This window comes from Saccopteryx leptura, chromosome 4 (assembly GCF_036850995.1).
Source record: "Saccopteryx leptura isolate mSacLep1 chromosome 4, mSacLep1_pri_phased_curated, whole genome shotgun sequence".
Taxonomy (NCBI): Eukaryota; Metazoa; Chordata; class Mammalia; order Chiroptera; family Emballonuridae; genus Saccopteryx; species Saccopteryx leptura.
This window is the reverse complement of record NC_089506.1, coordinates 103,936,773-103,963,300: the sequence shown is the minus strand read 5'-3', so window position 1 is coordinate 103,963,300 and position 26,528 is coordinate 103,936,773. Positions and strand designations below refer to the sequence as shown.

At 36.3% G+C, this 26,528-nt stretch overlaps 1 protein-coding gene across 3 annotated transcripts in view; it reads right to left on the bottom strand.

Annotated features, from left to right (window-relative positions):
- RB1 (RB transcriptional corepressor 1) overlaps window positions 1-26,528 on the bottom strand; it is a 196,740-nt gene that overhangs the window by 8,458 nt on the left and 161,754 nt on the right. For all 3 annotated transcript variants that reach the window (XM_066380876.1, XM_066380873.1, XM_066380874.1), the window contains 6 exons: window positions 14,181-14,299; window positions 10,783-10,919; window positions 8,958-9,103; window positions 1,989-2,093; window positions 1,463-1,576; window positions 1,202-1,365 (listed from right to left, as the gene is read on the bottom strand). In XM_066380876.1, coding sequence (XP_066236973.1) covers window positions 1,202-1,365; window positions 1,463-1,576; window positions 1,989-2,093; window positions 8,958-9,103; window positions 10,783-10,919; window positions 14,181-14,299 — 785 coding nt within the window. The remainder of the gene's footprint in view (window positions 1-1,201; window positions 1,366-1,462; window positions 1,577-1,988; window positions 2,094-8,957; window positions 9,104-10,782; window positions 10,920-14,180; window positions 14,300-26,528) is intronic.

Genomic DNA, 26,528 nt, shown 5'->3' with positions numbered 1-26,528 from the left:
TTAACCAGAATACCTGAATATGCTGTATCAGTAGAGAGTTAATGCTTGACCAATGATTATCAGGATAATCATATGACTTTTTTGCTACAGAATCCCTACCCAAGTGATTTCACTAGGACCAGCAAATAGCCATCATTATCAACATAACATGGATTAATTATCGTCATTAAAAAATTACCTTAGTATACATTTTCATGTGGAAGTGTGGGACTGGGTAAATTAAATAGACATGGTGTGGCATCTTAGCAGCTAATAAGTTGTATATTTCATTACACAGATATTCAACTGTAAGAACGCCAGATAAATAAAGGATGGTATGGGGGCATACAAGAGCATTCGCCAATTATCTTCTACTTTATCTTTTCCTGTTGTTTGAATTTTTATCACGATTATGCATTACTTATATAATTAAGCACACCACACAAGTATTTTCTAAGGGGTTAATATATTTTCTCTCCTTGTTTGTTTTTCTTGCCCATTAAGTACAACTATATGGGCTGATAATTTCTGAAATGAGATTACACTCACTAATCAACCTCTTACTTTATACAAATAGTTGGTTTCAAATAGCCCATGATAACATATAATAAGTCAAGTGAAGCACTTCAAAGCCAGAGAGTAGTTGTGGTTGAATGTGAAACATAATGATTTGTAGTTGCAAAGAATCTTTCATCTAAGAATTTATAACTGCTTCATAATCATCACTTCTCTGCTCCACAGTAATCTAAGGAAGCCACAGGAAGAATTATGGGTGAAATTCTAAAGACTTAATTTAGTCATCCACATTTCATCAGCCATTTACATTTTTATAACAGAGCAAGATGAACAGGTCCACAGAAACAGTTTACAGGACATTCAATAAACTACAGAATAAAACGTATTAACCAAAAGCAATCTCTGTTTAGTAAACTAGTTAACAAAAATATGATTTACAACCTATTATCAAACTGGTTCTCAGACTATTTACAAAAAACAGACACCAGCATCCAGGAAAGTTAATAACTAAATTTGTAAACCTACTTAAGTAAACAGATTATCTTTCTTTCCCCCTAAATTCTTATCACATCACTTAATATAAATAAGCAAATTAGGAATGCAAGAGTATAGCTTATTTTAAATGAAGAAAGCTTTATATTTTTATGTTTGAATCAATATAATCCCTTCTTATTTTTTACCACTTCCCTAAAGAGGATAAACAAACCTTGATCTTGGAGTCATTTTTGTTGGCGTTGGCAGACCTTCTGAAAGTTTATACGGATTCTTCAGGGGTGATATATAGATGTTCCCCACTGGAATCCGTAAAGGTGAACTAGAAAACTTGTAAGGGCTTCGAGGAATGTGAGGTATTGGTGACAAGGGAGGGGGCTGGAGCAAAAGTAAAGAGACAAATTATTTATTTAATGTTTTAGTGAGATCCACTCTATAATTAGATTCTCCCAATCAAAGGATACTTTTAACATACCCTGGTGGAAGCATACTGCAAAATATTTGTTTTCAGTCTCTGCATAAAGACCGAGTTATAAAATACGATAATAGAATCATATTCCTCTTCTCTGATTAAAACTCGTTTGAATGTCTGAGGGAAAAGAAGAAAAACACTAATTGTTAAATGAATTTGGGAATATATCTTTAGATTTTCTTTTTTAACAGTTCATAATACTTTTTAACAGTCAGAAGCACATATTATACAGGAAATAAAATAATGTGAAGCCTTCTTAGGCTTTAATTATTGCAGGGATATAGTATTCCTTATTAATTTTATAACATAAATTGGAATATTAAAGAGCATTAATTTTCTAATTCCACTTTAGTTACAAATAATTAGCCATTAATATAAAGGTAAAAAATTAATGTGATTTTTTGGTTTTTTTATTTTAATGGGGTGAATTTATATAATGTCAGAATATATGATCTAATTAATGACTGAGGTTATCCATATTGTAGATATGAATATATTTCAAAAAATATTACCATAGAAAATTACCTACCTCCTGAACAGCATGAGGAAGATCCTTGTAAGCTGTGACAATGATTTTGAACTTAAGGTCTATGTTCTTCACTTTGCATATGCCATACATGGAACACATCATAATCTAATAAATAAATGTGATGTAAAAATAGTCAAATTTTATAACATGGTTGTGTTGTAAAAAGCTCTTGTTACCTTTCTTTTTAAAGAAATTTAATTTCCTATAGGATTATCTTTTACCATCCTGAGCTCAGTTTGAAAGTCTATGTGAAGTGTTTAATCTAATTTGTATTTAAAGAACAAACTGCAAATAGCCAATTCTTGATTATTCAGGACTGATCAACTGGTTTGTAAATAACTCTTACTTTTGCTCCTAATCCTTCAGGGGTCTCCAAACTTTTTACACAGGGGGCCAGTTCACTGTCCCTCAGACCATTGGAGGGCTGCCAAATACAGTGGTCCTCTCACTGACCACCAATGAAAGAGGTGCCCCTTCCAGAAGTGCAGTGGGGGCTGGATAAATGGCCTCAGGGGGCCGTATTGCGGCCCGCGGGCCGTAGTTTGGGGACGCCTGCAGATATTTCCCAGAAGATAAACTGAAACTGGAATCAATTAGCTGTGTAACTTACACTTAAAAAACAAAAAGCCAGATGTGAAAAAGGTTCAAATTATCAGGTAAAATAATATTGACTACACTTGATGGTGGTAGTAAAGGGAGTGTAGTGACTGAAAGGGAACAGAAGAGAATATTTTTTATTGTTGATAATGTTCTGTTTCTTGATTTGGATGCTGGTTATACAGGTGAATTCAGGTGATGAAATTCCATCAAGATGTACCCTTATAATATATGGATTTTTCTATATGCATATTACATTTCAACTAAAATTTTTCTAAGTGAAAAAGTAAGATTTAAAATGATTCCCTGCCAGTTGGCTCAGTGGTAGAGCATCGGCCTGGCGTGCAGGAGTCCCGGGTTCGATTCCTGGCCAGGGCACACAGGAGAAGCGCCCATCTGCTTCTCCACCCCCCCTCCTTCCTCTCTGTCTCTCTCTTCTCCTCCCGCAGCCGAGGCTCCATTGGAGCAAAAAGATGGCCCGGGCGCTGGGGATGGCTCCTTGGCCTCTGCCCCGGGTGCTAGAGTGGCTCTGGTCGCGACAGAACGACGCCCTGGATGGGCAGAGCATCGCCCTCTGGTGGGCGTGCTGGGTGGATCCCGGCCGGGCGCATGCAGGAGTCTGTCTGACTGCCTCCCTGTTTCCAGCTTCAGAAAAAAAAAAAATGATTCCCTGTGACTTTAAAACATCAAACTTCTTAATTAGCATGAATTTTATTGCCTAATTTAAGCACTTATATCTTCTGCAACAATTTTTCTCACATCTACCATTGCCAAGAATCCTGATTCATCATCCCTTGCTCAGCATCTCACCAGCCCCAATTCTATTCCTCCCATTTAGAAGGCCATCCAATATCCTTTGCTAATTCACATATTTCTCCTAATCCAACACTTTACCTAAGGTACCTCTCAAAAAATGTTCCTGATTCTAGATAACCTAATTATTTGAAAACCCTTGGCACTACTGTTTATATCTTTCTGTATTGTAAAAAATCAGTGGAACCAAAAAGCAGTAAGGGCCTACTTTAATAAATCCAACAATGCTCAACACATCATTTTTATGGGGAATATTACTGCCAACCTTACAGAAATAAAATTATAAGGGAGCATTATGAATAATTGTATACCAAAAAAAACCCTAAAACCCAAAAAACAAAAGAACCAAATATCTAAGATGAAATAGAAAAATTTATAAAAGAACATAAACTACCAACACTGACTCAAGAAGATCTGAGCTTTAATTACTAATCAAAAACTTTCTATAAACTAAAGCCCAAGCCTAGACGGCTTCACTGGTGAATTCTACCAAACATATAAAAATCAGTATCAATTCCTCAAAAACTCTTCTGAAATTAGAAGAAGAGGGAATACTACCCAGCTAATTTTATGAGGCCAATATTTCTCATACCTAAACCAGACATCACAAGAAAATTGTTAACATTTCTTATGATTATAAATGTAAAAATCCTCAACAAAAACAAGCTGAATTCAGCAACACTGTGGGTACACTGTAACCAACTGGGATTCAATCTAGAAATGCAAGGCTGGTTTAACATCTAAAATTCACAATGTGCCCTGGCCAGATAGCTCAGTTGGTTAGAGCAGTGGTCGGCAAACTCATTAGTCAACAGAGCCAAATATCAACAGTACAATGGTTGAAATTTCTTTTGAGAGCCAAATTTTTTAAACTTAAACTATATAGGTAGGTACATTGTTATTAACTTAATTAGGGTACTCCTAAACTGGTCTTTGCTAAAAACATCCTCAATCTGATTGAGACACATGTGGCTGGCAAGCCGCGGTTTGCCGACCACTGGGTTAGAGGTTCATCCCAGGGTCTAGAGCAGGGGTCTCAAACTCAACTCAGCATGTGGGCTGCAGAGCAAGATCACAGCCGTTTGGCAGGCCGCACTAGGTCTACAAAAGGCAACTGTTACGCAACACTTTTCTCACTGCAGTTGAAAACAAAAAAAAATCAGTACAACAAGCACAATCGTACATGCAGTTTACTCAGTGTCACAAAACGACCAGAAACTGTAGTTCGCATCACAACTGCTGTTAACTAAGCTAATATCTAGCTAGGATGCTAGAGAAATGAAAAATACAAGTAGGCCCCTAGGCTTACTTAATTTTATCCAAAATATTTTGAACTTCGTGGATTAGTCTGCGGGCCACACAAAATTGTTCGGCGGGCCGCATGCGGCCCGCGGGCCGCGAGTTTGAGACCCCCTGGTCTAGAGGTTGCCAGTTCAATCCCAGGTCAGGACACATACAGGAACAGACTAATGTTTCTGTCACTGTCTCTCTCTCTCTCTCTCTCTCGCCCTTCCTCTCTCTCTAAAATTAATCAAGCAATCAATTTTAAAAATAAATAAAATTCAATTAATGTAATATACTAGGTATCAATAGAAGGAGAAAACAATGAACAGATATAAAAAATATTGACAAAATTCAATATCCTTTCATGATAAAAGTCCTCAATAAACTAGGAATAGAGGAAACTTCCTCAACCTGATAAAGGGCATATATTAAAAAACCCACAGCTAACAACCTAGTTAATGATTTAATAATAATAAATACTTTCCCCTAAGATCAGAAACAAAACAAGAATGTCTCTTCTCACCACTTCCATTCACCATTGTATTAGAGGTCCTAGCCAGGGCAATTTGGCACATAAATTACATGAAAGTCATCTAGACTGAAAAGGAAGAGAAATAAAACTATTTCTATTCATAGAAGACATGATCTTTATATTGAAAATCTTAAGGAATCCACTAAAAACTATTAGAATAAACAGTATCAGCAAGACTGCAGGATATAAGATCAATATACAAAAAGCAATTTTATTTCAATACATTTGTAATGAACAATCTGAAAAAGAAATTAAGGAAACAATTCTATTTAAAATAGTATTAAAAAGAATAAAATATTAGGCATAAATTTAACTAAACAAGTGCAAAACTTACACTCTAAAGATTTGAAAAACATTATTTAAAAAAATTGAGGAAAGGGGGCAAGGGAGATGTTGAGGGGAATATGGGGGAGGGTGATGCATTCGGGGCAATACTAGAATCTATTTAAACACAATAAACTAAAATCAATAAAAAAAATAGAGGAAGATTTAAATATTTGGAAAGACATAAAATGTTCATTGATTGGAAGACAATGTTGTTTTGACAGTACTCCTCAAACTGATCTATGATTCAGTTCAATCTCTATCAAAATCTCAGCTGACTTCTTTGGAGAAATTGACACGCTAATCATAAAATTCATATAGAAATGCAAGTTTCAGAATAACCAAATCAATCTTGTTAAGAAACAAAATTCTAGCACTCATACTTCCCTATTCTAAAACTTACTATTAAACTATGGTAATCAAGACAGTGTGGTACTGGCATAAAAAGAGACACACAGGCCTTGGCCGGTTGGCTCAGCAGTAGAGCACTGGCCTGGCATGTGGAAGTACTAGGTTCAATTCCCAGTCAGGGCATTCAGGAGAAGATTCCATCTGCTTCTCCTCCCACACACCTCTCCCGACCCTTTTTCTTCAACTCCCGCAGCCATGGCTCGAATGGTTCAAGCAAAGTTGGCCCTAGGTGCTGAGAATGGCTCCATGGCTTTGGACTCAGGCACTAAAATAGCTTGGTTGCTGAGCAACAGAGCAGTGGCTCAGGTGGGCAGAGCATAGCCTGGTAGGGGCTTGCCAGGTGGATACGAGTTGGGGCACATGCAGGAGTCTGTCTCTGCCTCCCACCTCTTACTTAATAAAAGAGAAAGAGAGAGAGATCAATAAAATAGACCAGAAATAAAACATTCACACATTTACAGATAATTGATTTTTAACAACTGTCAATGGGGAAAGAAAAAACTTTTCAAGTAATGGTGCTGGAACAACTACTATTTATGTATAAAAGAATGAAGTTTGACTCCTACCTCATGTCATATACAAAAATTAACTCAAAATTTTGGGACAAAAACTAAATTTAAGAGCTAAAAGTATAAAACTCTTAGAGGAAAAACAAGCTCATGTCTTCACAACCTCTGTTTTGGCAATGGTTCCTTAGATATGACACCAAATGCACCAGTGACAAAAGGAAAAATAAGTAAGTTGAACATCAGAATTAAAAACTTTTGTGCTTCAAAGGACACCATTAAGAAAATGAAAAGACAACTCAGAAAATGGAAGAAAATATTTTCAAATCATATATCTAATAAGGGACTTGTATGTAAAAACATAAAGAACCGTTACAACTCGATAATAAAAATACAACCCAGTTTAAAAACAGGCAAAGGTTATTTCTCCACTGAAGATATACAAATGGCCAATAAGCACATAAAAAGGTTCTCAATCAAAATCATTAGCCATGAAGGAAACAAATCAAAGAGATAACTACTTCATACTCACTAGGATACTTATATCCAAAAAAGGAAAATAACAAGATTTTCAGGTTATGGAGAAACTGAATCCTAACACACTGCTGGTAGAAACAAAAAATGGAGTAGCCATGTTGAAACATAATCTGGCCATTCCTCAAAAGGTTACACATAGAGTTCCCCTGTGATCCAGAAATTCCACTTCAAGGTAAATACCCAAGAGAAATGAAAACATTTTTGTCCACACAAAAACTTGTACATGAATGCTCATAGCAACATTTTTTACAATAGCCAAAAAGTAAAAACCAAAAGTTCATCAATAACAAAAAAATAAACATGATGTGGTAGATCCACACAACAGAACATTATTTGGCAATAAAAAGGAATGAAGGGCCCTGGCTGGTTGGCTCAGTGGTAGAGCGTTGGCCTGGCGTGTGGAGGTCCCAGGTTCGATTCCCGGCCAGGGCACACAGGAGAAGCGCCCGTCTGCTTCTCCACCCCTCCCCCTCTCCTTCCTCTCTGTCTCTCTCTTCCCCTCCCACAGCCGAGGCTCCATTGGAGCAAAGATGGCCCCGGCGCTGGGGATAGCTCCTTGGCCTCTGCCCCAGGCGCTGGAGTGGCTCTGGTCTTGTCAGAGCGACGCCCTGGAGGGGCACAGCATCGCCCCCTGGTGGGCAGAGCGTTGCCCCCTGGTGGGCATGCCGGGTGGATCCCGGTCGGGTGCATGCGGGAGTCTGTCTGACTGTCTCTCCCCGTTTCTAGCTTCAGAAAAATACAAAAAAAAAAAAAAAAAAAAATGAAGTACTGATAAAAGCTGTAACACAGATGAACAATGAAAACATTATACTAAGTGAAAGAAACCAGACACAGAGATAACATATTATATGATTCAATTTATATAAATAGTCAGAATAGGCAAATCTGTAGAGCCAGCAAGTAGATTAGCATTGCTTGGGGCTGCAGAAGCTGGGATGGGGTGGGGTGGGGTTGGTGCTAAAGGGAATGAGGTTTCTTTTTTGCCATGATTAAAATGTTTTAAAATTGACTTTGGTGATGGTATACAACTCTGTGAACATACTAAAAAAACTACTGGATTGTACGCTTTAAATGGGTAATTTGTATGATATATGAGTTATATCTCAATAAAGCTGTTATAAAAAAATATTCTTATTATCCTGTTACAGGGAAGAAAAAGGAAAATAAGAGAGTGTTCCCTGTAAGTTAATTAACTCAGGCGTTTGTTAGTTCATTCCTTCATTCAATAACACTATTTTATATCAATTGGTTCTTAAGTCTCCTGCTTGTGTCCACACTGCAATGAAATCTAGCTTATCACAACACGGGAAAACAAATGATAAACAGTTTCATCAGTGATTTTTACATACAAGATCCTTCATTAATGAAATGCAAAGTTAATGTAATACTCTCAAGCTCTAATTTGTTAAGAATTACAGCAAAAATATAGAAGGTAGCCACCAAGTAAATAAACATTAAGTCTACTGAGCTGATCTAGCTTATTTGAATTGGATCTTTTCTTTTCTTTTCTTTTCTTTTCTTGTTTTTCTGAAGTTGGAAATGAGGAGGCAGTCAGACAGACTCCCACATGCACCCGACCGGGATTCCCCCCCCAGCATGCCCACCAGGGGGCGATGCTCTGCCCATCAGGGGCACTGCTCTGTTGCAACCAGAGCCACTCTAGCGCCTGAGGCAGAGGCTGCAGAGCCATCCTCAGCACCCGGGCCAACTTTGCTCCAATGGAGCCTTGGCTGCGGGAGGGGAAGAGAGAGAGACAGAGAGGAAGGAGAGGGGGATGGGTGGAGAAGCAGATGGGTGCTTCTCCTATGTGCCCTGGCCGGGAATCGAACCCGGGACTCCTGCACACCAGGCCGACGCTCTACCACTGAGCCAACCGGCCAGGGCGAATTTGATCTTTTCTTAAGAAATCAGTGCATAGTTAACAAGTAAGTACGGGAAGAGTAGTGAAGTACATTGTTCTCTTACCTGGTCCAAATGCCTGTCTCTCATGAGTTCATACTCATTTTGCAGTGTGTGCTGGAAAAGGGTCCAGATGATGTGTTCTAGTTCTGGGTGGTCAGACAGAAGCCGTGCACACAGGGTATTTAGCCGAAGATATGCTAGTCGGTACACTTGGAGAGACAAGGAGAATTAGCTATGTTTACTGTTCATTTTGAATTCCCAGTGGATTTCTTTCAAAACATTAAATGGCTATAACTAGAATGACGTCCAACAGAATTTTGTCAATAACCTTCCTTCTAACACTAATTTGACTCCTAGTCTTAGCATAGTACTGGTAAATAGAAGGCAAAATAATACTTGCAGAACTAATTGTTACACCATAAAATTGAGGCAGAGTGAAAGAGGAAGAAAGATCCTGAGATATTGTGAAATTAGACAAACCACATAGGATTTGTTTCAGTTCTGTTGGTAACCACTAATCACAGATGATGGAAATTCTCACTATCAGCATTCAAGAGGGAACATTACATTTATTTATTTATTTATTTATTTATTTATTTATTTTTTAGAGAGGGGAGAGAGAGGGAGAGAGAGAGAAGGGGGGAGGAGCTGGAAGCATCAACTCCCATATGTGCCTTGACCAGGCAAGCCCAGGGTTTTGAACCGGCAACCTCAGCATTTCCAGGTCGACGCTTTATCCACTGCGCCACCACAGGTCAGGCATGGAACATTACTTTTAAAAATAATGGAATATCCAGTGTCTTAATCTTTTCCAATCCTAAAACAAAGTGTATTTCTCTATAAAATGCCAATGGAGCATACTCTGTTGAAAATCACTGACTTGTAACCATAGTGATAACGTGACTGTGTTAAAAACTTCATTTAGAAAGTATTTAAAAATTCTGCTGGAATAGAGGTTTAGAGGAAAAGAACCCATTAAATTGAATTTTCTACCATCTACTGTAAATATAAAAACCTAAAGGTTTAAATGTAGCTTTAAAAGGTAATCAGAATTTTTTAGTTAACAATTAGTTCCCAGTGGTTCTCAAACTTTAGCACGCATCTGACTTGCGTGGAGGGCTTGTTAAAAGGAGTTTTTTTGCGGTTGTTTTGGGGTTTTTTTTTGCCTCATTCTAGAATTTCTGATTGAGTAGTTTATTCTCCTTTCTATGTATTTCCAAGTAAGTTGGATTCTGCTGGTTGAGGACCACACTATGGAGCCACTGCTCTTGTAAGGGTAGTCTTAAAATATTTCTGACAAATAAATCAGAAAATATATTTAACACAAAGAAATCAAGACATTCACTTTCCTCCAAAGAACCCCAAGTGGACATGCACTTGTATGTACAAACACTTGCACAAACATACAAACCAACCTCCGTGCCCTATAATATTACACACACGATCAGAGCTGCTATACAACCTGATTGCGAGGAAATGGGCCTGTACTGGGGTACAGCACACTGTATAAGCTCATATACACCTGAACACCTGAACAGTAAAAGAAATATCAGGGCAAATATTTCCAAACAGAGTTTTGAAAGCATAACAGCAGCAGCAGCAGCAGCAGTAACCGCATCTAACACTTCCTGAGTGCTTGCTATGTGTAGGCACTATTGCAGGCATTTTATGTACTAATTCATTTAATTATCTCAAAAACCCCATAAGGTAAATTATTATAATTATAAGGTAGATTATTTTCATTTTTATTTTACAGATGAAGAAACTGAGGCATAGAGATATTAAGTGGACTCACCTAAGGTCGTACCTAGAAGGCAGAAGAACCATGATTTGAACCTAGGCAGCCTGGTTTCAGAGACTATGCTCTTGAGAGTAATCACCTACTAACCTTTTTTGTAAAAGAGTGAAAGGGAGGTAGATTTCAATGGCTTCTGAGCTGAGGCTGCTTGTGCCTCTGCATTTGCAGTAGAATTTAAACGTGTAGTTGACCCTTTTTTCTTTGGGGATCTTACAGGAGAAAGATACCTAGATATAATCAAAGGAAAAGTCTTCATATAAGTTTACTAAAAATACCTCTTTCTCTCTCCCTCCCTCTGTCTCTCACAGACACACGGCTGTACACATGCATTCAAACGCACCTTGTCTACTTAATATATATATTATTCTCTACCAAATCCCTTGAGCAGGCTACTTAAATACAAGCTGGAGAAGATAGTTTACTAGGAAAATTTAAGCTTGTCACTATCATTTCTAACTCTTTAATAAATGGCTGTTCCTGGGAATTAATGCTTTATTGAAAAAAAACTATATAGTATATATCTTTAATTTTAATAACTTTAGTAGGACTGAGATCATAAAATGACTCCAGCTTAAAAAGAACAAGTTATTTATACCAAAATAGTATTGCCATATTTCTTTCCTCTTAAAAAATGTTTCATTGATAACTATGGTTCATATGTATGATAAGACTTAAGTTACATACACATACATCTATCTAAATTATTTAATACAGGTTTCTATGAATTAATACTTTGGATAACATTAGCAAGGCATAGTTACACCTGTATACTAAATACAGGATGGGGCAACATTAAGTATACAGTCATCTGTACAGCAAATAATACAATGATTAATAAATAATAATACAAGAATAAATTCTGTTTCATGTACTCACAACTGTAAACCTACTTTTGCCCCACCCTGTGTGTCAGATGTAAATCGAGGCAGAAATATTAGTAAATATTATCTCTCAATTTCTGACATTCCATAGCTTTGTGCTGCCCTTATTTACGGGTAATCCAAGTCACTTTTTAATTTTGTTTTAGTAGCTGAAAAATAATTCTGAGCAGGAAGTAGGATTTGCACCTTACCATGGATGTTTCTACTACATGCAGTATATTAAACTAGTATACTAGGAAAAAGGAATCACTACTATAATGATTTTGTAAGTGTCTGGGTCTAGTCTATTATCAACCTCAAATTTCTCTTCAATTACTACTGACTGACTGAATTTGGGTAGAATTTAGTCTCCTTTGATTTCTAGGTGTAAATATTCAATTACCTACTGGACTTCACTACTTGAATCTCAAAGTGGAGCTCTTGATTTCTTCCCCATTTTTCCCATCTCAATAAATGGCTCTCCATTACATCCAGTTTCTTAAGTCAAAACGTAGGCGTTACTTCTAATTTCTCTCTTTTTCTAGTTCTCCAAACCCAATGAAAAAAATCTTCCTCTAAAATAAATCTGAGATCTGTCTATTTCTTTCTATCTCTACTAACATATTTTGGACCAAGTCACCTATATCTCTTACTTGGACAGCTGAAATTTTCTCCAAACTCATCTTCCTACTTTCTTCCTTGCCCTGTTCCCTCCTTTCTCTTCTCTAATTCCACCTGTACTTTAAACGGCAGCCAATATACAAATTATAGCAAGCTGTACCCTTGCCTAAAACCTTAATGTTTTCCCCTTGCCCTGTTAAAATCTAAACTCCTTCCCATGGCCTATGAGAACATACAAGGTGTAGCCCCAGCTTGCCTTTCCAACCTCATCTTGTACTAGTCTCCTCTTGCTCACTTTATGCCAGCCACACTGGGAGTTCTTTCTGTTCCTCAGCCCAGCTCAGTTCGATCTGCCTAGGACCACTGCATTGCTGCCTGCTCTGTCGGGAATGCACACCATGCAGATCATCCACCTGCCCAAGGCCTCAGGTCAAACTTCATCAGAGAAAGTTTCCCTAAACATTCTATCACTCTCTCAGTTTCCCTCCTTTGCCACACTCGTATTATTTTCATTATGGAACTTAAACCATACTCTAAAATCACTGTATGCATTAATTTACATGTCTGCTGTCTATTTCCTCCCTCCAGAATGTAAGCTCTATGAGGGGAAGGACCTAGTCCATTGTATTTGCCTTTGTATTTCTACTGCTTAGAAAGATTCCTGACAACTGCCTTATTGTATTAAAGAAAATGATACAGCTTGACTTACTTATATTAATTTATTACCTAACAAACAAATTTATAAGTGAGGGCTGAAGTTTCCTATGCTAGAAATGCTCTAGGTACAAGTCAGTAGGGAAACAGTATCTTTGGAAAACAGTCCCTGAACTAATCACAGAACACTCTTGTCAATTCTTACACAGAACTAAACAGAAACGTAACACTAGGTCATTTCTATGAAAAGCACTGCAGCTAAAACGTTTAAGAACATGGGCTTTGGAGTCAGATGGGTTTGATTTCTGTGGACTTTTGGCAAGTTACCTTATTGCTCTATTTTGTACTTTATAGATAACTGAGGCTGACAGCACTATCTGCTACCTTACAGGGCTGCTATGAAGATTAAATGAGAAAAAAAAAAAAAAAAAGAACCTGAAGTACTTAGGCACACAGTGAACCCTCAGTAAATGTTGGCCATTGCTTTTTTGTTCCATCATTATTATATAATAACCAACTGTTTTAGTCTCATATACATAATCCTCGCTGTGCCTATCCTGTGCTTCACTCCAAATGCACTGATCTAAACTCCCTTAAAAATGTTTCCTACTGGCCCTGGCCGGTTGGCTCAGTGGTAGAGCGTCGGCATGGTGTGCAGAAGTCTCGGTTCGATTCCTGGCCAGGGCACACAGGAGAAGCGCCCATCTGCTTCTCCACCCCTCCCCCTCTCCTTCCTCTCTGTCTCTCTCTTCCCCTCCCGCAGCGAGGCTCCATTGGAGCAAAGATGCCCGGGCGCTGGGGATGGCTCCTTGGCCTCTGCCCCGGGTGCTAGAGTGGCTCTGGTCACGACAGTGCGACGCCCCGGAGGGGCAGAGCATCGCCCCCTGGTGGGCGTGCCGGGTGGATCCCGGTCGGGCGCATGCGGGAGTCTGTCTGACTGTCTATCCCCGTTTCCAGCTTCAGAAAAATACAAAAAAAAAAAAAAAAGAATCCAAAAATGTTTCCTACTCTCCTGACTATTCTGCTTTAGAATTCATGCCATTTTTTACTCTTGGAACACTTTTCCGTCTCCTCTATTCTCTCCAGTTTCCATGCTGAAATCCTAGTCCACTTTGAAAATCTATTAAATCACCTCTCCACCATGAAAGCTGTCTTCATTATCCCAAATGTGAGTGATTTCAGACTTTACATGGCTGTTATTTGGGCCATGCATTTGTATTCCTGCTTCTTGAAAGCAGCAACAGTATCTTATTAAAAATGCTATTTCCTACAGCTTTTCTATATAGTATCTCACATTACACTGTGCCCAAAATCTATTTGCAGGTTGGATAACATAACACATTCTCTACTTACATATCTGCTGCAGTGTGATTGTTCTGGAGAGGGAGGTTGAGAGTACAAGCAGATTCAAGGTGATCAGCTGGTCCTTCTCGGTCCTTTGCTTGTTTAATAAGATCAAATAAAGGTGAATCCTATAATGAAACAAGATAACATTAAAACAACATTGGTTAAGTATGATTTTTCCACGTACATATAAGAATCATATTTTTGACATGTTGAGCACTATAAATTTAGTCACAATTGACAGCAGCAATTGAGAAGTCAGAATGAGATTTTTTTTCTATTTTGAGAATACTGATCGCCAATTTTGGTACTATACACACAAAAAAAGGATTAGGAAACTGCATCTTTAAATGCTTATATTAGAAAAGAAATGTAAAGTTAGGGGAAAAGATACAGAAAAACCCCCAAAGAAAGTAAAAAGAAAAAAAATAAAGATATGAGCAAAATTTAATGAAACTGAAAAAAAAAGATAAAATACAGTTTGATCAACAAACCTAATAACTGTTTCTTTGGAATAACTAATAAAATTAAATAAACTTCCCATCATCTTGACTAAGAAAAAGAAACAGATAAACAGTATTAACAACAAAAAGTGAAACCATCATCACAAAGATTAGAAATACAGTAGGGAACTGTTGTGAATAATTTTATGTCAATAAACTGAAAAATTTATATCAAGTAGAAAATTCCACAAAAATATAAATTAACGAAACTCAATAAAAAGAAATAGAATAAGCTCAATAATTGTATAAACTATTAGATGATTTGAATGAGTAATTAAAAACCTCCTCATAAAGAACACATCAAGCACCTTTAGTTTTACCAGTAATTTCTACCAAACATTCAAGAAACAAATAATTCCACTTTTACTCAAACTCTTCTGAGAATTAAAAAAACAGAAAACTCTCCATTTTATTTTATGAAGTTAGTACATTGACTAAAACCTGTGAAGGACCTTACAAAAAGGTAAATTATAGCCCATTCTCACTCATGACAAGAAACATAAAAATCATAAAAAAGAAATATTAGCAACCCAAATCAGCAATGTTAAACAGATAATATATCAATATCAAGTTGAGTTTGTCTAGGTTGCAAGATTGTTTCAACATCAGAGTATCTATGATGCAATTCACCTCACTAATAAATCTAAGGTGAAAAGTCTTATCAAAATCATGCAATAAAAATTTCCATCCTAAAACCCATTTGTAATTTTTTTAAAAAGAAAGAAAACAGTAAACCGGAAAAGAAAGATACTTCTTAATCTGATAAATGGCATCTACAAGCAAACACAAACCCAGAGCTAACTTCTAAATACATCTAGGCTAAGAAGTGGCAAAACAGAGATTTGAACTTAGGGAGTCTCAGGGCTCATAGTCTGATCTCTTACACACTATAATTTTTCATTAATTTCTCAGTATAATAAACGGCAACAGTTAAACATAAATAAATTAATTCTACCAGGGATAATCATGGTATTATACACTATATAATAAAACCAAATGTTCTTGATAATCAATCTTCTAGCAGAAAACAACACTAAGCCATACTTATTTAATCAGAGGTGACTATCTCCAATTTCTACTTCTACAACATTTAATATAATTTACCCAATAATAACAGCTTATATAAAATATTATTTTCCCTTCCAGGGTAACATTCTGGTATAATAAATATATAAGTATATTATACATTGCTCACAAAAATTAGGGGATATTTCAAAATGCACTTTCAAGATCAAGGAACGTGCAGATACTACAGTACTTTCAGCCTTTTGTATATTGCATTTTCAACAATGAAATAACAAACAACTTTCTTTAATTTGTTTGCTTTTCTGATGGTCTTGTTTAATTAAAAAAAAACAAATGCTTTTCCTTATCGCTTCATATTCATTTTGAATATCCCCTAAATTTGTTGAGCAGTATATATTTAATATATAACATATTAATAAATTTATTAATTACAATCATAAACAATATAATTTATAAGTTATAATTTATTTATAAATTAATCATATTATAATTATCAACTTAACATAGTTAAATAAATACAAAAATATAATGATTACCTCTGAGTCTTCTGACTGTGCTATACAATTTATATTATAAACAGATTAAATAACGTTGAGTTTGAGGCACTGCTTTGAAAAACAAACTAAAGTAGAAAGTAAGCAAAATAGGCCCCAAATTCTAACTAGATTTTCACGAAAAGTGATTATTTTAAAGCAATTTTTTATGTCTCTCAAAAACTGATTCCTTTGTTAAATTATAAATGAAAAAGATATTTTTAAGAACTAGAAAAATTTTAAGTGGTAATGTTATTATGTCAATGATATACAACTTTACACACATGAACACTTCAAATAATTCTGTACTTTAAAATGTATTTTTTAAAGAATTTTCTAGGCCCTGGCTGGGTAGCTCACTTGGTTAGAATGTTGTATATATATGCCAAGGTTGAGGGTTCCATCCCCGATTAGGGCATATACAAGAATCAACCAATAAATGTATAAATACATAGAACAGAATTGATGTTTCTCTCTCTCTCTCTAATCAATAAATTAAAAAATAGTATTTTCTAAACTTATAGCTTGGTCAAAAATTTCAAAAGGAATGAGAGGTATATTAATTTGGTTAGATCCATTATAATTTATTTCAAACTGAGTTACTATGTAATGATGTGTGTTTTAAAATTATTTTTCTAAAATGTAATTCATATACTGTTATATTTTGCATCTTTTGTTAATTTTTAAATATTGTTTAAATAAAATAATTCCTAACTAAAAATTAACCAAGATTTCTAAAACTGTGTCAGCGTTTACGTGAGGATGTTTGACATACTTGCTCTGGGTACACAGCTGCAGAGGAGGTGATGAAATTCATGCAATGAAAGATAGCCACTTTTCTGAATGAAGTATTACAGGAGTCAAAATACTCCCATCAGTACTATCTTCAATGGTCACAGCAAGTATATCAAAAGAGGGCTTCTTCCTTTCTAGTGGTCACAGTAAAACCTTGAAAAGTCATTACTTGTAAAATTTACCATGAACATTTTGGGAAACTTACTGTTCCTAATCCTAAGAAATGATCCTACTCTAATCAAATTTCTGAAAAAATACCTATAATGAATATTAGCAAAGTGAATAAAAATTTATACAGCAGGAGAAATTAATATTATGAAGGAAACTAATATAGTGTGAGAAACAGACATTAAGAGAGGAATAGGATATAGAATTCATGAAAGTAAGCTAGCATATCTGAATATGATGAAATCGAGGACATTCTACCGAATTTTGAAGAAAAGATTACCAAACAGAAAAGTACAAGAAGGGTAGATTGAAGTTCAAAGGTGAGAATAAACATAATTGCTTTACTGAAGTGAGGAATTATCAAATTATCTATTATGCCAATGACTAAGATTTATAAAGAAGTAAAAAACAAAAACAGAAATACTCTATGATTAAATGATCACAAGTCATTTTCCTCAATTCCTGCCTCTAAACCAGAGCCACCATACCAGACTTTTACCTATAGAAATCTAGCTAGTACACTTAACCCAAGATATACTGCTCACAAAAATTAGGGGATATTTCAAAATTAATATAAAGTGATAAAATATCCCCTAATTATTATTTCATAATAGCAAATATTATGGCAGGTTTAACCTATTCATAATACCAAAGTTTTGTGTCAAAAAAAATTTAATTGAACATTGTATTGTTTTCAAGAAAAAAATTAACTTAGAAACTGAGCAAACATTATTGAAGTGACTCACTATCCTTTCTTAAACAGCAATATTGCCGCAATTGCATTTCTTGTCTTCTTAGGTTTCAAAAGGCATTCTTTCAAACAGTCCCTAAATTCTATTTTCTTGAATATTAATAACCCAGGTAAATTTGAGATCAATCAGGTATTAAAAAACAAACAACAGTTTCCATTGAGTAAATCTTGAAAAGTTTGACATAATTTACTTGTAATCCTCATAGGATTCTTTTGAAAATTAAGTAAGTGCAAAGTACTCAGAACTGCCCTGGGACATAAACTCTTAAGACAGAAATGATTTGTTCCATAAAGTAAAACATAGATTACACAGCAAGGAAAGAGCAAGAGAAAAACTCAGTGAAAAAATTTTAAGGATGTGACTAACAGGAACCAGATAGGACTTTAGAGTTCTTAAAATCCAGTGCCTCCCATAAAATAGACACTCAATAGATATTTCCAGAATGTAATATGACATAACCATATCATGGGTTAAGTCAAATACAGCAAAGCAAAAAAAGAAAATGATCATATAATTTACTTTCCAATAGATGCTGTTATCAAATGTGGCAACTGGCCTCCAAGATAACCCCCAAGATTTCTAACACAGAATTTATGCCCTTGTATAAACCCCCTCCTATATATTTTACTGGGGCTATTCTGCGTGGTCAATGGCAGACAGCAGAAGTCATGGCATAACAGAAGTCATGGCATTTCACTTCTGAGATTAGCTCACAACCTGTAGTTTCCATCTTAGGCACTTTCTCTCTCTAGGATCTCTTGCTTTGGGGAAAAGCAGCTGCCATGTAATGAGTAGTCTATGGAGAAGTCCAGGTGAAAAAGTGAGGGCTGCTGCCTGACAAGGCGGTGGCGCAGTGGATAGAGCGTCAGACTGGGATGCAGAGGACCCAGGTTCGAGACCCCGAGGTCGCCAGCTTGAGCGTGGGCTCATCTGGTTTGAGCAAAAGCCCACCAGCTTGAACCCAAGGTCGCTGGCTCTAGCAAGGGGTTACTTGGTCTGCTGAAGGCCCGCAGTCAAGACACATATGAGAAAGCAATCAATGAACAACTAAGGTGTTGCAACGTGCAATGAAAAACTAATGATTGATGCTTCTCAGATATCTCTCTCCGTTCCTATCTGTCTATCCCTGCCTATCCCTCTCTCTGACTCACTCTCAGTCTCTGTAAAAAAAAATAAAAATAAAAGTGAGGGCTGCCAACATGCATGTGAGTAGACCTGGAAGCAGGCTCTCTGCTTCCAGTAAAGCCTTACACTGACTGCAGCCCTGGTTGTACTCTTAACGATCTTTCCTGAGAGAATCAGAGCCAAAACCATACAGCTAAGCTGCTCCTGTATCCCTGACTTTCAGAAACTGCAATAAAAAATGTTAATTGTTTTAAGTTGCGCAGTTTGGGGGTAACTTTTTATACAGAACAGGTAATAGAGCAACTGATTTTTTTAACTATAAGATTTAATGGTATATTTAATTTTTGAAAATTTAGGTATTTATATCTGTAGCATTGTTTCCATCCAGGACTCAGACAACAGTTTTACCTGGGACTCGGCCAAGCTGCCTCATGTCATTACATATCTACTTAAATTAACTGTCTGTATAATTACTCTTCGGACAATAAATACTTCACTCTATTTTTCCACTTATCTTATGAAATAAGCCAGACTCTGTCAGCAAGATAAGTATAAATCACTCTTAATAAGTCACATGTATAGAAAGAGTAGAAGCTGTAAGTCTACTCCACATCTATCATAATTAAGTATATTTCCAGAGCAAGTATGGACTTCTCCAGAGAGTAAAAAGTCTAATGACTATTAAGTCAAGGTATTCCTAAAAAAGAATCTGCTTGGATAATCCAAGTAAATTCAAGGTCTCAGTGCTAGTTGAGAAATTAACAAAGGGGAAGTGGAAGACAGGAATTGCTATTGTTTTCTGGGTATTTTAAGGATTATTATTGTACTTACATTTACAGGAAATGTTTTTGTTCTATCCTAAGCCAAATCATTATAACACCATTTTGCCTTGCAAATGGCAACTAAGAAAATTCTGTGCAGGCTTTGACCTTTCTGAAAGTTCTTCCTATTAACTTTACTACTTCTTTAATATTGATATTCCTCAGGATCCTCTTGCCAACATAGATGGTTGAGCCACTATCATGGCTTTAATTATATCTATATTTCTCCTAAATCTACATTTCTGACTACAATTACTCTTTTAAGTCCCAGATCAATTATTTCCAACTAGACACCCCAGATATCCACATGTGGCAAACATTTCAAATATTAAAATGATCAAACATTCACATGAATTCATCACCCTCATCACCAATCAGCCTATGACTCTTTCAATATCCTCCTTGGTTAATTGTGTTATCAACTACCTAATCACCCACAGTACAAATCTTAAAATTTCTCAGTTCCATCATGCTTCTATTTTCATTTATGTCTTTTTATTTAAAATCTTATGAAGGAAACAAGACTGTCAGCAAAATTAGTACAACTTACTCTTAATAAATACTATAGATAGAAAGAATAAAAGCTCTAAGTCTACTCTACATCTTGAAAATATCACATAGTTGAATCTTAAGTTTTTTCCCATTTTGACAATCCCTTCCTTTTAACTGGGGTGCTTAGACAATTTACATTTAACATATTATTAATATGGTTAGTTTCTTTTCTTATTTTTATAATGGCAAAGCTTGAATATTTTTATTTATTAAATTTATTGGAGTGACATTGGTTAATACAATTATACAGGATTCAACTGTACATTTCTGAGATACATGATAAAAGATGGAATACTGTCATTTGCAACAACATGGATAGGCCTTGAGAATATTATGTTAAGTGAACTAAGTCGGACAGAAAAGTTAAAAAACCATATGATTCCACTTATATATAGGATATAAAATTGAATTTTTGCACATTTTTATCCAGTTGATATATTGATATTTGTATTGGGATATTAAGCATGCTTCTTTTTTGTATTGCTCTTTCTTTAAAATTATATACTAAACAATTGTACAACAAGTAAAAGAGATGAATTGGAGATATATTGTTGAACTGAAATAGGGGATCTTGATGGCCTGCTAGCAAAGTCTTCCTCTCTGTTATTCCTAGGTGACTCTGAATAAGCATCATTTCAAACTTGTAACTGATCTTTCTGTCTTCAATTGTTTAACAACTAGATTTATTATGTGCTATTTTATTTAATTAAAACTCTGCTTTAGCCTGACCAGGTGGTGATGCAGTGGATAAAGCATTGATCTGGGACACTGAAGTATCAGGTTTGAAACCCCAAGGTTACCAGCTTGAGTAGGCTCATCTGGCTTGAGCGTGGGATGGTAAACATGACCCATGGTCACTGGTGTGAGCCAAAGGTCACTCACTGGCCTGAAGTCTAAATCTCTGGCTTGAGCCCAATGTCTCTGGCTTGAGCAAGGGGTCACTGGCTCGGCTGGAGCCCCCTGATCATGGCACATATGAGAAGTAATCAGGAACAACTAAATGTGCTGCAACTATGAGTTGATGCTTCTCATCTCTCTTCCTTCCTGTCTGTCTCTCACTCACTAAAACAAACAAAAAACAAAAACAAAACCCTCTGCTTTTAAAAATATTGTGTCCTCCTAGGTTAATATAGACTAAAAATCAAACATTTCACTCTATTGAATACCTCTGCTAAAGTGGATTTTTTGTTGTTGAATACAAATTCTTAACTTTTTCAAAAACAAATAGACTCCAGACATCCTTACATATATTATTTTGATAATTTTAAAAATTCTTATCTCTTCCTTAGCAAGTGTTCACAACATTCTTTCTCCCAACATTTTCTCCTCTGATTTTACTTTTATATCTACATTGTCTTTCTTTTTTAATTTTTTTCTTTTTTTTGTCTTGTGTTCAATCCCTCCAATACCCTCACCCAGTCCCCCACCTCAACAGTTGTCAGCCTGCTCTGTAAGTATGAGGCTGTCTCTATTTTGTCAGTTCATTTTGTTCACTACATTTCACAAATGAATGAAATCATGTGGTACTTGTGTTCCTCTGACTGGCTTATTTAAACCAAGCATGATGCTCTCCAGGTCTATCTTCGCTGTAAGATTTCCTTCTTTTTTATGGCCATGTAGTATTACATTGTGTAAATGTACCACATCTTTTTTATCCACTCATCTACTGATGGGCAGAGCTATTTCCAGATCTTGGCTATTGTAAGTAATGCTGCTGTGAACATAGGGGTACATATATTCTTTAGAAATAGTGTTTCAGGTTTCTTTGGGTGTAGTCTCAGAAGTGGAATTGTTGAGTCAGTTGAAGCAGTTTCTTTGTTATTTTTTTGAGATAACTCCATATTGTTTTCCACAGTGGCTATACCAATCTGCATTCCCATCAACAGTGCAGGAGGGTTCCCTTTTCTCTATACACTTGCCAACACTTGTTTGTTGATTTATTGATAATAGCCATTCTGATAGGTATGAGGTGATATCTCATTGTGGTTTTAATTTGCATTTCTCTGATGATTAGTGATGTTGAGCACCTTCTCATATCTACTGGCCATCTGTATGTACTCTTTAGAAAGCATCTATTCAGGTCCTTTGTCCACTTTTAATTGGATTATTTGGTGGGCTTTTTTTTGCTGTTGATAATATGGTTAGTTTAAATCCTAACTCTACACTGCTCACAAAAATTAGGGGATATTTTATTGCTTCATATTCATTTTTAAATATCCCCTAATTTTTGTGAGCAGTATATTTGACCCACTGTTATTCATTCCCTTTTTAACAAAGTGCAAAAGCAAATTAATGGGAAAAGTACAGGCTTTTAAAAAAACGGTGCCAGGACAACTGAATATTGGGGAAGGGAGGGGAGAGGAGGGAAGGGAGAAGGAGAGGGGAAGGGAGGGGAGGGCAGGGGAGGAGAGAGGAGGGAAGGGGAGGGGAGGGCAGGGAAGAGGAGGGAAGGGAATGGGAGGGAAGGGAAGGGGAGGGGAAGGTAAGGAAGCGGAGGGGAGGAAAGGGGAGGGGAGGGAAGGGCGAAGGAGGGAAGAGGGAGGAGGGAGGAAGGGAGGAGGGATGAGGGAGGAAGGGAGGAGGGAGGGAGGGAAGAAGATAGATCTCAAACCTTGTACAAAAATAAACTGAAACAGATTAAGGACTTAAATTTAAAAATTAAAGGTATAAAACTTTTAAAAAAGAACACATAGTGGAGAACCTTCAGGGTCTAGAGTTCTTAGACTTGATACCAACACATGATCCATAAAAAGAAAAGAGATAAACTAGACTTTATGAAAATTAAAAACCTTTCTTATGAGAAAAACCATGTGGAGAGGAGGAAAAAAAGCAGCTACTAGGAAAAATTATTTGCAAAGCACATACTCAGTAAAAGACTAGTATCTAGAATACATAAAGAACACTCAAATCTCAGTGGTTAAAAAAATCAAAAAAGCCAGATTGACTCCCAGTCATGATGGCAGAGTAGGTAGAGTAGGTACACCGTGTGTTCAACTCTTCCAAGAACTACACATAAATTAAGGCTAATTTATAGAACGATCACCCTGGAAAACCATCTCAAGACCAAGAATGAAACTTCCATAACTAAGGATATAAAGAAGATGCCACCTCAAGACTAACAGGAGGGGCAGAGATGAAAAACAGACTGGTACGACACTCACGTGTGGTGATTAAGAATTGGGAGGGGGGTTGGATAACGTCAAAGTAATGGAGAGAGGCTCTGGGAGCACGGACTCTCTCACTGTCGGAGCCTACAAATGCTAATGAGCCTCGACTGCCAACGAGACTGAAGCACAATACATGACATCGCTATAGAGACTTATCAACTGCAAACATCTACCTGAGCGTGCCACATGGGAAGAACCCGGGGTACAGAGTCACCGACCAGGAAGAGGGAGAGAAAAGAAAAATCAAGAAGATAACCTCTCAAAATCAAGAATAATCCACAGACTTTATAACCTATCCCATTTTATTATATTTGTTCGTTTGTTTCTCTTATCTTCATGTCTTGATTTTTTTTTTTTTTCCTCTTCCAATTTGGTCATTAATTCTCTGCCGGTCTTACTCTCTCCTCTCCTTGAACTACACTACCCATAAGTGTTACATCTCCCATTATCTTTTCTTTCCTCTTCCTTTCTCTCTATGAGGGTTGCACTCCAAAACCCTTACTCTCTCTCTCTCTTTTTTTTTTCTTCTTTTAGTGGTACACTCTCTTTTTTTTCTTTTATTCTCTCTTTTCTCCCTCTATATTAGTTTCTTCCTTTCTCCTTTATGTCTCCTCTCATTCAATCCTCAATAACGAACAAATTATCTTATCTGGAACTCAAACTTATATTTGTGGCATTTTGGGGGGTTTTTACTTAATTTTTAAAACTCACTAGCAGTGCTCCCAACCCTGGCTCTCCATTTTATCTAGTTCTTGTTCCACTAAATACAATAGAAATTTTTAAATTTTTACCTTCATTTTCCTGTTTCCCTCTTATTCCTCTCATCATATCTCTTAGTCAACCAACACCTAAAAGCAAATCATTTTATTCTTGACCCAAACTTTTTCCTTATTTGCATTTTGTGGGTCTATACCCCGTTCTTTTGCCCCTTTATTACTTCTCCCCAACTCAGGCCCTCCATTATAGGCATTGTTTGTTCTATTTAGTACAATATAATTCACATTTTACCACAAGATTTTCTCAAGAAAGAGGGGAGAGGTGAGGAGAGGAAAAAAGGAGGGGGGGGGAAATAATTTTCTTTTTTTTTTAATTTTTAATTATTAATTAAAAATTAAAAAAAAAACTCTTCTCTATTTTTCATTTTTATTTTTTTTAACTTTTTATTCTTTATTAAATCTCATTAATACTATCAACAAAACCACCCTCAGATGCCATTAAGGAAGAGAAAATCAAATATCATGGATACAAAAGAAAGAGAGGTGACACAGATAGATGAGAAAAAATCTATGGAGAAAAAATTTAATATATTGGAAAACTTGGAGTTAAATGACAGAATTTAAAATAGAAATCCTAAAAATACTCAGAGATATACAAGAAAACACAGAAAGGCAATTTAGGGAGCTCAGAAAACAACTCAATGAACACAAAGAATATATTACCGGAGAAATTGAAACTATAAAAACAAATCAAACAGAGATTGAAAATCTCAATTCACGAGCTGAAAAATGAGGTACCAAGTTTAGCTAATAGAACATGCCAGATAGAAGGTAGGATTAGTGAAATAGAAGACAAGCAACTTGAGGCACAACAGAGAGAAGAAGAAAAAGACTCAAAAATTAAAAAAAATGAGATAGCCCTACAGGAATTATCTGACTCCATCAAAACAGAATAACATAAGAATAATAGGTATATCAGAGGGAGAAGAGAGAGAAAATGGAGTGGAGAACATACTCAAACAAATAATAGATGAGAACTTCCCAAGCCTGTGGAAAGAACTAAAGCCTCAAATTCAAGAAGCAAACAGAACTCCGAGTTTTCTCAAGCCCAACAAACCTACTCCAAGGCACATCATAATGAAATTGGCACAAACCAACAAAAAAGAAAAAATTCTGAAGGCAGCCAGGGAAAAGAAGACTACAACATATAAAGGAAGGCCCATTAGATTATCATCAGATTTCTCAACAGATACTCTACAAACTAGAAGAGAGTGGACCCCAATATTTAAAGTCCTGAAAGAGAGGAACTTTCAGCCACGAATACTATACCCATCAAAGCTATCCTTCAAATACGAAGGAGAAATAAAAACATTCACAGATACAGAAAAGATGAGGGAATTTATCATCAGAAAACCCCCACTCCAGGAATTACTAAAGGGGGTTCTCCAATCAGATACAAAGAACAAAAAAAAAACAAACAAAGCCACAAGTAAAAGCTCCAAGAAGAACACAATAAAACCAAATTTAAACTGTGACAACAACAAAAAAACGGGGGGTGGGGGGAGGATGGAGATTAACAGTAGAAAAGGACGATGGAGTGCAAAAGTACTCACAAGATAGTGCACTACAGCCTGACCTGTGGTGGCACAGTGGATAAAGCATTGACCTGGAAATGCTGAGGTCGCCGGTTCGAAACCCTGGGCTTGCCTGGTCAAGGCACATACGGGAGTTGATGCTTTCAGCTCCTCCCCCCTTCTTTCTCTCTGTCTCTCCTCTCTCTCTCTCTCTGTCTCTCCCTCTCCTCTCTAAAATGAATAAATAAAAAATAAAGAAAAAATTTATTAAAAAAAAAAATAGTGCACTACAATGAACAGGGTAGGAACCCTTTTCATTACTTAATGGTAACTGCCATTGAAAAAACCACCACAGAGGCACATGATTTAAAAAAGATAGCAACAGAGGAAAGATGTATGGACTACAACCAAAAAACCCCCCCAAAATAGAAAAACGAAAGAGAAGAATCAAACAAGACACAAAACTAACAGAAAGTAATCTATAAAATTGCAATAGGGAACTCACAAGTGTCAATAATTACACTACATGTAAATGGATTAAACTCATCAATAAAAAGGCACAGAGTAGCAGAATGGATTAAAAAAGAAAATCCAACTGTATGCTGCCTACAAGAAACTCATCTAA